The sequence below is a fragment of the Amia ocellicauda genome, chromosome 10, assembly GCF_036373705.1.
Source record: "Amia ocellicauda isolate fAmiCal2 chromosome 10, fAmiCal2.hap1, whole genome shotgun sequence".
Lineage (NCBI taxonomy): Eukaryota > Metazoa > Chordata > Actinopteri > Amiiformes > Amiidae > Amia > Amia ocellicauda.
This window is the reverse complement of record NC_089859.1, coordinates 6,015,138-6,029,195: the sequence shown is the minus strand read 5'-3', so window position 1 is coordinate 6,029,195 and position 14,058 is coordinate 6,015,138. Positions and strand designations below refer to the sequence as shown.

Genomic DNA, 14,058 nt, shown 5'->3' with positions numbered 1-14,058 from the left:
GAATATAGAACAGGGCTGCTTAGAGAGCATTCATTTTGATTTTCATGCCTTTATTGTACTGGAAACTAAGTCAAACCGGCTACAGATCCAAAGTCTTACCCTGAGAAGGATAGAAAGTGTTAATTTTATTAATTTACATTTTTAAATTCCCCCCTCTTTATTTCTTACCAAACTTATTGTACTTGTTTATTTTAAACAGTATATGATATATGAAATACCAATTGACAGGTACAAAATTTGAATTTTAAGTAATCAGCTGTTTACATGGAGGAATACATTAAGTTTTCCAAATACAAGAGGGATATTAGTGTCCATGTACATGCAGGGACTGTAAACTACAGATATGTAGGCCAGGGTTTAATTAAACTTGTGACACACAAATTGCAAATTTCAAACCTAGTATTTTCATGGCAAGTTTCCAATGAGTAGAAGAAAGATTCCTCTGGCAAAGAGAAAGTCATCAAGGACTGGATTCTGATGTAATCTGGGCCCTTATCTGTTTTTAGAAGCTGTTAAGTATATCAATTAAAACTACTAAGGTTAGTAACCGAATGTGATACAGATCTGAATTATAATCCAGGTGCTGCTTAAAAGGTATTCAGAGGGAAAGGGGGGGGGGGGGTTAAATGCAGCTCTGTTACAAGGCTAATTATAGATTTTGCTGTTGAAAATAAATAATTAAATATGAATTCCAGCTCAAGCTTCCTCCTATAAAACCAGCGGGAGTTAAATCTGCAGCAACAAATCAGTGGCTCCATTCTACTAATTTGCGGTCGAGCTTTAGAGAAACATGTAAATTGTTATTGATAAGTATGTGTTGCAGTGTGTCCCGCTGCTGCAGTCAAAGAGGTAGTGCGTGTGCGTGTGCATGTCTATGTTCGTGTCCGTGCGAGAGCGTCTGGGTTTGTGTTTCTCTTTCATCATAAGCAGTTCAAAATACTCTATCCTTTAAGCTATTTTAAGCTTTGTGTTTGATACAGCTCCAAGAGATAGTGTCTTGTTCAAATGTGACAAAATACAGTTTGTAATCTTCCTCAGTATCAACAGAGCCAGTGGGCTGGACTGAAAGAAAGCACGGGGACAATTAATATTTGATCTCGTTGTAACAGGGAAGTAAGGCTCCATCAAACCGCTGGTTATCTCCTTTAATAAATGCTTTATAAATATCAACAGAAGATAATGTCTTGTTAAAATCAATGTTGGAATGTTTTTTTATTTGGGTGTTGGTGAATAAAATACAATATATGACATCCCCTAATTCTTTAAGTTCTTTTTATTCCGGTGATATACATACTAATGTGGTATTGAGTCGGTGTTTAGTGCTTTTTTAGGACAGAGATGTGAGAACATCAGTGAGCCGGCCGTGTCCCAGCGATGGCGGAAGCTGAAAGGCTGATATCTTCAGGCAGAGGCAAAACAATTTACTCGTTCTCTGTTCTACCTTTAAAAAAGCACATTTGTGTTGCCTGAAGACAACCTGTGTAATGCTGTGGTGATTCACCAGTATCACGGCTCAGCAGCACACAGTGACTGAAGAGATCTGTGCAGATCACAGGCCAGCGCCGCTTTGTGATTACGTAGCAGAAACAGACTCGGAATCAAAGCACCTTCCTACCCTTTCATTTATTTCCTTCTTTAAGCTCTGCTATACCAAAGGCAAAGATTAAAAAGAGATATGGTGCCTTTTTCATCACAAGGTCGCAAAGCCACTAACATCATGCCCATGCACTTTTCCCTATTTAGATGGGCATAGAGATTGACTAATATCACCCAAGGACTTTGGATAATATATGATGCTTTTTTTTTTAATTCATTTCGTATCTATACTTGTCATTTCACCATTGGAGCAGTCCGTCAATCTCCTCATGAAGATAAAGAACATACACTGAGACGGCGAGATGAAAATACCAGCATTTCCTGTCTGGTCCATTAAAGCATAACAATGATAGTTAACCAATGAATTCTCCCACCTAAAGCACCTCCAGACTAATTCAATTAAAGCAGTAGATCAGCGGAGAAAGGCTTCCTCAAAATAAAATAAAATTAATTAACTCAGGTCCTTATAAATTACTTCTTTTGCAAAAGCCATTGTGAGCAAGAAACTAATTTCATGCAAATATATTATTGCTGCATTAACATTAGAGGACAAAATCTAATTTTCTTTATGGCTCAAGCAAAGGACGTCTTTCCATTTTTGCTGAATGAATCCTCGTTTTGAAAGGTTTGCTTCAAAAATGGTATTTACGGTATTATATCCTTACTCCACAGGAAGGAAAGTGCATGGAGCAAGGCAGGATTCAAATATAATAATTCACACCTTTAGTGCTGAAATTGATATTGTAAAAGGTATATGTTGCATGTTGTAGTTCAAATTAATACAGCAGGCTAACGACATGTTACCAACTGTCAGAAATGTAGCACTTACCTCGAGAACTTGCCAGGTAATGATTGCGCTGGAGGATTTCTGTCTCTTAACATCTGATTACATTTTTTCTTTTTAATTAAAATATTAAGAATTCCCATTCAGTGCTTGTTTACATCAGAGCTACCAGGCATGTATCCCTAACAATCAGCCGTTGCCTTGATTATTTGATTGTTACTCAGCTCAATGAAATAATAAAGGAGCAGACAGTAATGGCAGCTCCGAGGCTCAAAGCGATTGGAACGGACAGCCAGCTGAGTGGCCCTGTTTCTCAGCCACAATCAGTGTCCTTTGTTTTGACGCCGTCACTTTTGACAGGCTACTGCTGTTCCCTGTGTTCCCTGAGTTTTTTGAGCGGGGGCAGGTGTGACTTACTGGACTCGGGGTCGGAGTTGCCGTCGCCCTCCGTGCGGCTGTTGGGAGAGGTCTGCTCGTAGTACTCCTCCTGGGGGAAGCCCAACGGCAGCGGGTGGGCAGTGCTGGCGCTGCTGGTGGGCTCATGGTCTCCCAGGCCGCTGTCACTGCAGCTCTCCTGAGACCCATCGGGAAGGTGGAAGGTCACGCGGCGCTGTGACTGCAACACAAAACACAAGAGTGTCACCTCTGCACAGCCCGGCCCGGCGAGGTCTGAAGAAAACGTGTCGGGGGAACCTTAGTTGAACCATCCCAGTGTCAGAAGGTGCTTTAAACAGCCGCCACTAAAGGCTGCGGGGGCCACATCGGCAACATCATCAACGGGGAACTAAAGATGTGAAGGTCGACACTTTTTTTGCTATGCACATTCATAATCCCTTTAATGAAGCTCTTAATTTGTGCTGAAAAAGTGTGAGTGGGAAGTCTTTCTCTTGAAGAACACACATACTGCATTTATTCATGGTCTATCTCGACTGAAATCAAGGTGAATTCACAAGATGTACTTAAAAGCATTGCAAAGCCTCCTTTTCTAATTAAGTGCAATTCCATGTGCAGTAATTATCTTTGCAAATTATTTTAGAGATATGCAATCAATTAAGAAGACAAAACGTTATATGATTGCATTGATAGTGTTTGAAAGTAGATTAAGTTTAGGAGTTTAACTTCTCATTTTTTATCTTAAACTTCTCAGTTTAGGGCAAAAGAATATGTATACATCGTTACACCCTTCTGTATGTTATAGTACATGTATTTATTACCTATTGCTGTTGACGTTTCTCTGAGTTAAATTAAAACAAGAGCAAATCATTAAGCTAATTTACCATAGCAAACTGTTAAAATGGGTCATTGCTACCGCAGCTGCTAAGTAGGAAAGACATTGTTACAATTCGCCATTCACCACACTTTAATTCTGCTGCAGTTACTTATTAGCTAATTTTCTGTTGAGATGAAGTAAACATAACCTCATATTCAATTTCAGATCACAATTACTGATGATATTTCAAAGGACAAGACTTAATCTGAGAAGTAAGTAACTAAAACTAAAAGATAATATGAATGTGTCATCTGAATATGTAATTGTTAGAAAATAATTTATTTTGAAATCACTTAATCTTCCCTCTGTTTTAAGCACTTAGTGATGATTGTGTGATAGATGCAGCAGTTATAGTAAAGTAAAACATTACAAATGAAAAACTTAGATTGCAACTGCAAAAAATCTGTACAAACCTGCAACCTGTTTATAGCATGACAAATGCAAAATCCCAGAACTGTTTCAAATGTAATTATTCATGGCACTTGCAGAATTAATAACAGGCAAAGGCACTGCCAAGCGTGACAGCCACCAAGTATCTCAATACAATATTATTCTTTGCATGCTTTTTTAAAAAGAATGAGGACACATTAATGTTGGAAAAACAAATCAAAACAACAGTGATCATCTCCAACAATTTATTTCTTTCAGGTATAAAAATGTTCAGCTGTTTATTTCTTTTTATCCACAAACATATGGCCAAATCAATGTACAGGTACATCTGAAAAATTATAATTATATACTTCTTAGTCTATGCTAATCAAAATACAACTGTACCCACATTACTCGGCAGTATGGGTATGCTTTTTATTTCTGATATGTGTATAGTTTCCACCCTGTATCTGCCATTTTCACTGTAAGCTCACAGGTTTGTTGCGTAAACAAAACAGTTGTGGTAGGTGAGAAGGATTCTTGGAAGAATAAGTTATTGAGTTATTGAGAATAAGTTACTGACTAACAACACAGTTTCATTGCTAATACATGGATGTATGTTCGATGCATGTTCGTCTGAACATGTGAATACGTATATATTTCACAATTTACTTCCCAGACTGATGTTCATTTTATCTTAAACTTCTCCGCCTAATTGATCAGCTTTTGTTATCTTTAATAAACATGCAAAATCCTTGTGTATAACTTCCCAGAGTTTAGTTTAATTGAGAAAAACTGCCTACAATTTAGCTAGAAAGCGAACCTATTTATCCAGGCACTTTAATATCTAGCTCCCAGTAGCCCAATTTAGAAAAGGGAAGGTCTAGAAACAAGATGCTTTGATCATGCAGGTTTTAAGCTTGGAACAGAATGTAGTTTTTTTTTTTCTCTCTTCTTTTTTTGTAAAAGGAGGAACAGTTTGATTTTCTCAGGAGGGATACGGCTGTTCAAATGGATGACCTTCTTTCACACACACACACATACACACACAACACAGCACTGTCAGAACTTGAAAAACTGCCAGAGGCTATTCTTGCAGCACATTTCTTGCAGTTTTCATAGAGAAAAAAAAAAAATCGAAAAACATTTTTACATGTGGTACATTACACATAGAAGGACAGATTTGTCCTTAAAAACATGTATTTTTAATGTATTCTAAGCTGTTTATTGTATAATGTGTCTTATAGTCTGGTCTGCCCATTATCGACATGTTAATCCATGTTCGTTCCTCAAACAAATCGCTTCCGAGTTCCAACGACGAATCACACTTGCATTAATAATTGCTTTCCATAAAAAGGACAGTCTTTAAACTGCAATCAGGTGATACAGAGCAATGCACCAGATAGAGTAATTAACTAGTCAGTGTGCCAGTGCACTGAAAAGAAAAGAATGCTTAGTTGAGAGCAAATCTCGTTAGATGAGATTAATGAGACTGATTCCATTCTAATTTCTTTTTTGTATTAAATAAGATGCAAATTGAAGACACTAGACATTTCATAAAGTTTCGTGTTGATGCCTGAACATATTAACGCCCCATATATACAAAATTCCCTGACTGTAATGCCAGTTTGATTAATCACATAACAGAACTCCTGCAGACCTTCAGAACGTGTAAGGCTGCCATTGTTTGAACATTGTGAAGGACTCTAAATGCTAAAATTAATATGCCATTACAGAACAAATCTCTCCACTAACCAAACAAGCTTTGTTGTGTCCTTCCTGTAGACTTTTGAACAGGCAGATCATTTCTCCTGATTATTGTTAGTGAGGCAATTGCAGTCCGCTGCTTGGAGTGCAACAACAAAAGGAGATTCAAAATATTAAAGCCCATTCAAAACAGAAAGATTGATGTATCATTGTATAACTAGGAAGAGAGTAAACTCAGATTAATACATACAAAATATTCAAGGAGGCTGATTCACATTTTAATAGTAATAACAGAAGTCATATAATAAAATATACTAAAATATATAAAATGCCCAGAACATTTACAGATTGCTTTTCATAGGTGGTTATGAATCAAGACCCTTCATTATTATTTTAGTTGAACCACTATACAAAATCTCAGCAAAAAAAGGGGAGTTAAAAACTTAAATGAAATTCCACAAGGTTTTATACTTAAAATACATTATGAAGCACTTTTTTACACAACGAAGGGTCAGGAACAATCTACCCAGAAGGCCATGACCAAAATCCAACCTGGATCCCAGGAGCTCAGTGACATAATCAAAATAAAATAATAAGAATAAGTAGAATAATTATTATAATTATTACACAGGCAATACTAGCAGGCAACTGAATATTTACTGAGACATAAACCCACAGAGTTCTTGTAGTTTCTTTAGCAACAATGTATGCAAATGAAGAATAAAAAAGTACATCATTAACACATGCTCCTTTGAAAACCTCAAAGGAACTGTTACAGCTTTGTAAGAAAGCTCTGTCTGTGCCTTTGAATGATACCGATAAAGTCTTCATTGTTCGCTGCTATGAAAAAATTGAAATAAATAAAAAAAATCTTGGCACAAACAAAATCCAAGTGCTGCCAAAAAATTATACAAAAAAATATGTATTTGCTAACAGTGTACCAGTTCATTAAAGACATATCTAAGGACTGAACTAAATCCTTTATAATTAGTACTTTGAACAATTCACCTAATCCTGAATGGCACTAGGAAGATGACGTTATTTAGGTGGATACAGTAGGGATAATCACTCTCAAAGCCTTACTAAATTCAAACCAGAAATCGGAGTAAAACAATAATATCCATGCGTATCAGATTGTGGCAATATATAGATATATGCATGTGATTTTAATGCATGATCTATATAATTTAGGCTTCTGCTACGAGATTCACCACCTCGAATTAAACAAGAAATAAGAAAATAGAGTCAGTGTTAATGTAACAGGTTTATTTCTGCAGAGCAACAGTTTTAACAAGACAGACACAACACTGTTGCGATCTTGAACTGTATAATATGGCTTTATGAATGCTCACGGTACACAACCCAAGAAAAACAAGTAGGAAAGACTGGGACTGTACAGCACACAAAATACTCGAGGGTGGACTTTCATGCCTGAATAAGACTGGTGAACTTATTACAGAAGAAAACAAAGGGGAACTTGGCTCAGGGTCAACAGCTGCAGTTGACTTGGAAGCTTTGTCACACATCAGTCATGGCTCTGCCAGTGCACTTAAGAGGGCAGACAATAAAAACAGCTTGGCTAAAACCAACACAAATATAACTCAAGGGCATTGGTTTAAGAAACAGATTGTCAGTTTTCGCCAAAGATTAAAGCTTTTGTAAATGTTGTTATTTATAAAAGTAGCTTTAAATGTCCAAATAACATCCAGAAATATTTGTGTGATGAAAAGGGTCAGGAGATAAAAACAATACAGCTTTCAAATTTGGGCTATTTGGCGGTTATTGTGTAGTCGTAAAACGATAAAGCAGCAATTTTATTAAGGAAGAAAGAAAAAAGAAAGCTGTCAACCCAAGTCATATGAAGGTCAAAAGGTGAGCTTGGCCATTTCTTTTGGAGACTGCAAACACTTGGCTCTGCTTTCCCTGCCAATAAAGTTTCCCTACAATAGTCTGATGAATCAAACAGCATAGCAAACATACGCAGTGGCATTTAGCATTTAAAAGTTACAACTAATGACTCATTGTTTGTCTTCATCAGGGTTGCTGCAAAACTGCCACAATACAAGATGTTCCCCACAGACAAATCTCTTTCCTTTCAAAAGTAAAAAAAAACAAAACAAAAAACACAAAGTACATATATAGTTGTAAAGCGTTATCACTTGTTTAAAGAATATGGCCAATAATCTGAAAAGCGAACACAGGCTGCTAAAAGAGATATCAAGACCAAACAAAGCCTGCCCAACCAGATAAAACACTGCCATCGAAAGTATGTGCATAGAGATAAAAAGGAAAAAAAAAGAAAAAAAAAAGAAAAGCTGAGCCCAGTTCCATAACCAGCCAGCCTTATCCAAAGCTCTTCTGCTGGTGGCTTCCCAGAATCATTAGGATGTACAGATGGAGTTGGAGTCAGCGGTGGGATTACAACTCGACAATATTAACACTGTGAAGAAAAAAGAAGCAAAGAATCTGTCTTCCACTTCAGAAGATGCTAAAGTCACACCTAAATGAATTAGACACCCTTTCCGCCAATCGCCCAATAGAACCTGCCATTTGTTTTTGTAGCTGGACCATGTTGACAGCATGGAAGAGCTCCAGGCTGTGTTCCTGCACTTTGAATGATAAATAGTGACCGCTGAAGAGGGAATTGCGAGAGATTGTTGATTGATCATATGTAGGTGAAGATCAGGCCTGCAGCTCCACCTGCGCCCTTCAAATCAACACGCCTCTGAAATCACATTAAGTGTTGCAGGTAATGGGCATCGATTGAAATCCATCTTATCAGTTATATGGTTACCTACCACTACAGATGTGTTCCTTTGAAAAACAAATCTCCACATATTGGGTTGCTTCCCCTTATGAAGTGGTGAGGACTCATAGACAAGCTGTTAATCAAAAGTTACCATTTTTAAAATACTCCAATTCATAAATGAAGCAATTTATATAGATAGATTTTGACAAATGTAACACTTGCTGTCAACCAGGCAGCAAATACAGCCTATAATATGTGTGTATCATTTTGTATCATCCCCAATACCAGCTAGACATGTTTTTAATATATTTTTAAGTTTCAGAAAGTTATTTTTAGAATATTTGTAAGTTTTTAGAAAAACTTGGAATAGCCTTTTTTCCCCAAATAAATAGTACATTCAAAGGAATACAATCTGAGTCCAAACACGTCCCGGGTTACAAAAAGCAGAGGTCAACACTAGGTCAACCAATGTGCTGGATTTTGAGAGACACGGGACATTTTAAATCAAGAAGCCGGCACAGCTTGTACAGCTGCACTAAATTCCTCATTAAAGCACGGCTCCAGCGCTGCGTGCTCAGAACCGATTCCCTGATTGCCTGTGCCGGCGCACCATAACATTTCTCGGGAACACAATCTCAGGGGATATCGATCGGGGAAAATTACTAATGTAATGGGTGCAGGTTATTGCAGAATTATCACAATCTTTTTAAGTATCCAACCCAAGCCGACTCCTCCGAAAGTACCAGGGACATCAGCCCGAGCGATCTGAATGGGCTGGCAGTGCACTACGCAGAACTGCAATGCTGATCTTTCCAGTCATGTTTTAAACTCTATGAGCTACTGTAAATCCAAGCAGGGGTAAATACCTGGAAGGTTTCAGTATGAGACACAGCATCAGCTCATCTTCCCACTCATTGCTGTTCACATACCATCAGGAAAGCAAATGTTCAAATCCTTACCCACTGCTGTTCAGCTGTTCAACTATTTTTAAAAGAGTTAAATGCATATGTTGAGCAGATATGAAACTTATTTTTTCCCTTTCTCAGTGGCATCAGTACATCATCAGAATTCTCATCGTAAAAATGTAATACAGCATCAGTATAGAGAAATAATATCTGACAATACGAAGTTGAGGGATCAGGATCAGTTGTTTAATTCGCATTTTCTTGTTTTCGTGGTGATTGATTCTTTTATTTTTTATCTCACTTGATACTTTGATTTTTGTTTGACCTTACACACCAAACTGCACTGCAAAAAGTGATGCAGGTGAAGGCCTTTTCAGTCTATAAGTACTCATTTAACACAATATTTCTGGAAGCTAAAATCAATGACCTTATCCAAACAATTCAGCTGTCTATACTAACACTGTGTTCATGAATAAGACATCAGGAAACGTTGAGTTGGTGCATTGATCAACGATCTGTGACCTCTGATGTTCAATTCAAACAGTAGGTTTAGGTCTCATCATCTAAAGTAGGGGTGTGAGACTCCAGTTCTGGGGGGCCGCAGTGTCTGCTGGTTACAGGAGCTTCCAATTACTTATTATTTATTCAGGTAGGTTTATCTAGAACTTTCCTATTTTATTTTTTATAGCCGATACCTTTAAAATTTGTTGATGACTCAAAGCTTTGAACCCACAGAACATTTCAGAGTCTGGAGAGAAGGGAACAATTCATCCAGTTAATTGTTTAATTGGACCAATTACGGAGCCTAGAGCTGGGCTGGAACGAAAGCCAGCAGACACTGCGGCCCCCCAGGACTAGAGTCTGACACCCCTGATCTAAAGGGACAAGATACAAACTTAACTGTACCAAATTTGTATGTTATTTCGTGTATATGTATTTTGTGCAACTATCATAACACATCCAAACTAGACCCTACCCTAAAGTACTTTAAAACCCTTTTTGCTTTGTTAGCCCACCTTTATTTTGAGTAAATCAATCTCTGTGTACACACAAACAACACATCCATGGAAAATAGCATGTCAACACATTTTCTTGTGTGTATCAAATACAATAATAAATAAGGATCACAATTTTCCTTGCTTTAACTTGTTTTTGTGGATAACCATAAGCCTGCATTATTCAAAAATGCCAATAGATTATAGACATACAAGAATTCAAGCTTGCATTTCATTATGTGAGCTTTAACCTACAAGCAAAGCAATTTGTTGTCACACAGTAAGAATACATGAGCCCAGGTTTTTTTTTGGTAATTGTTATTTGACAGGAATAAGCTTGGCTATAATTTTCTGTTCTTCCCCTCCAGATGAGCAGGCCAAACAAAACACATGGAATTATTTGAGTGGGAGGCCTGACCTAAATTAGTGGGGATTGGAATTCATCATGTTCAGTGTTGTTAGGTTTAATTGAAAAATTAATTGCAGTTTTAACCAGGTGCCATATAAGAAGCACCTGGTCAGTAATCACTGGGAATCTTTTATCTGAGCTGGAGTGCTGCTGTTATAAAATTCTGCAGCAGTTGACAATTTTAGTTAACTATTGCTTTTATTTCTTAACCAAACACGATATTATAGCATCACATATATATATATATATATATATATATACATATACTGGAGGGAACCACCAACGGAATACAATTGTTACAATTTATCACATTATTTTTCCATGCAATTAACTGTTTCTACAGTTGTGTTTTAGTTTCTTTACTGAAGCAATCTAGGTAAAGCGCCCTGCTCCCCCACCTGGGATTGACCCCATGGCCCTCGGCTTAGGAGTCAAGAGCCCGGACTGCTTTTCCACATAAAACAAATGCATAAACCTCAAGTGAAAAAGGGACGGAAAAGTGAATCTTGAGAGATCCAGAACCTTAAAGGTCGAGTGTCAAAACCGGGATTGTATTTACTGTGATGAGGTCTGGCTGGTCAGCTGTAAACCTCATAAAGGTGACAGGGCTGCGCAGTCTTTGCCACAGGGCTCAGTCAGGTACAGTAATAATATCAAAACTGCAACAGGAAAAAAGTTTGAAGGTGCCTAGACATTACAGACAGAAAGTTACAGGGATCATCTTTTTTTTATATATATATAAAAAGTTTTGTGAAGCCTAAAATATTTGTACTGTTGTTATCATTAAGTCTAATGTAATTATCCAGCTATTTTGAATCCAATTCTGATTAAGTAATCCCTTTTTCAGGGTGTGTGTGTATAGATATAGATAGAAATTACACATTTTAAAGCTGTAGTTCTTATCTTATGTGTTACTATGCCCTTGGTGGTGCTTTAACATCTCCTTATATCTCAGGATAATTTCTGTTAAATCATGCAGTAGCATAGGCAGGAGCAAACCTTAAAATGAGCACACATTAAGAAAAAAATGAATTCTTGAAGGTACGGGTAAATTATTAATTCAACAATATGACCAGGGGTTGTGTTTTACTCTAAATCTAATGAAAGGTACCAAGTGAGACTTCAAAGTAAATCCCAGCCCAGTCAAATTATATTAAAAATGCACTATTTGTAATCTAATATTAGTATTATTACTATCATTGCATTTTTATTACTATAACTGGAACAAACACTGTAGCTCCTGGTCAGCAACAGAAGGAAACAAAAAAAACATCTAATGACCACAGACCAAATTGGAAAAAGAAATCTCTTCTTGATGATATGAAATTAGATATTTTCAAACCAATTGAGTTGCTCTTGCTTACTAAAACAAAGGCCAGGCATCGTATTTAATCCATTTAGTTCTCCGTTAACACAAAAAAGACAACCATACTAATATGATATGGCTGCACAGATGCACGTATGTATTTATGTATTTGCAACAACCTCTCAGACCAGGATGCAGTTTGAATTACTAATCTGAGACTCGAGCGCAATCTCAAGAGAAAAACAAAGTTAAAAGCTGGGGTAAAGTCTATTGCTAAGGCCTTGCTTTATCGGTCCATTGAGGGGAGAGTCATTTGGGACCCCCAGCACAGCAAAGAGGTTTCCAAAATTAATGCCTGTATTTATGTCTGTTTCTTTGCATTAAAAATACATGGAAGAGAAGGACTGGTAAACACTGGCCTTAAGATGGAGTGCTACTGAAGGGTGTTTTTACTAGCAAATGAACTTATTTGCAGCAGTAAATATGGGTGTCAGGATACATCAGCGCGACAGAGAGAATGGCCGCACTATTGATTGGTTAACTGTGGTCAGAGCCATGATAGTGTTTCAGACGGCCCGTTCTGCATGGGCCGAGCTCAGCTGACGCAAGGGGTGAGCCTGTACGGTCAGAGACCCCAATTCCTCATCCTAAACATGGGGAATTTCTGAAATTGCTTCTGGCGCCATTCATCTTGACAAGCAGGTCTGTGGTTTTGGACGACTGTCTGGACTGAACGGCTGGCATTCGAGTGCAAGCAACCCCTGCCCCACCTTCATTATATTGTATTACCAGAATTGGTTTATTGTTTTTTTAATGTTTTACCGTTCGTTGGGCCATATTTTTCCCTTATCATTCTATTCATAATGATGTATACAAATAAAGGAAACATAATTAGGAAGTACGGACTGTTTCTGTGTCAAGAAGAAACAAAGCAAATCTAAATGAAATGTGTATTTAGGCACTACATTTTCATTTTTAATAAAAAAAAGGGAGTTTTTAACAAGACATACCAGGAGATTTTTCAATGCATCTCTTTCTCAATGTATATCTTTATCTATGCAAGACTATTAGTTATACATGGTCAGATGAACCAAATGCCAAAGTGCAGAATCTGATTAATGCTGATGGTCAGGTTTACCTTGAAATAATTTGGCACTAAAATTTAATTCTGATACAAAACATCTATGTATCATGAGTAACAAATCTACTATGGCCATTTTTAGGGTAGGAGTGGACCACTACTGTTCTCATTATCCTCATTCCAGCAGGCGTATTAAAACATATTAAAAATTTAAATTAGTCAAACACAAAGAAATACAGTGGAGAAGTCTGTGAATGCTTAATGCGAGTCTGCCATAATTATGCACCGTAGCATTCCTGTCGCTCTCCCTTGACACATGTTTTCCTTATTGGATACTGTTTCATCTGCAGTATTTATGTTATTGTCTAATAATTAATACGTGCATAAAATACTGTACATGCAACACTATGGTTGACAATAGGCTTCAATAAACATACAGTATTTTTTATTTTTGGGGGAAATCATCACCTAAGGACACCTGAAATTGAAAAATGAACAGAAGTATTGTTTTGCAGATAACACTGGGTGGGCACCCCACTTTCTTACTAAATTAAAAACATAGGACTGCCTTTGATATGGCAGATAATGAGAATACGGTAATCAACTCAAAAAGTACTGAAAGTGATTTCCCCAGAAAGTCGCCATTAAGAGGAATATTGTGCTCCATCTCATAACTCCACTCGATACTGCTCAGCACGAGAGTGGTGTTGATATACCAGCTAGAGGCAGGCATTGACTCACTTTACTCACAAGCCTATTCTTTTATGCTGAGGTTTTCCCCCAGGCCCATATTAAACCTATGGTAAATTAAAAATCAGTGTTCTTTGTTACAAAAGTAAACCGTATTGATCACCTGAGAACGTGCCGACAAGATTCCATTAATTCAT

At 37.3% G+C, this 14,058-nt stretch overlaps 1 protein-coding gene across 1 annotated transcript in view; it reads right to left on the bottom strand.

The window, feature by feature from the left end:
• Positions 1-14,058, bottom strand: part of pcdh11 (protocadherin 11) — a 218,091-nt gene that overhangs the window by 87,186 nt on the left and 116,847 nt on the right. The window contains exon 4 of the mRNA XM_066714784.1: positions 2,798-2,996. Coding sequence (XP_066570881.1) covers positions 2,798-2,996 — 199 coding nt within the window. The remainder of the gene's footprint in view (positions 1-2,797; positions 2,997-14,058) is intronic.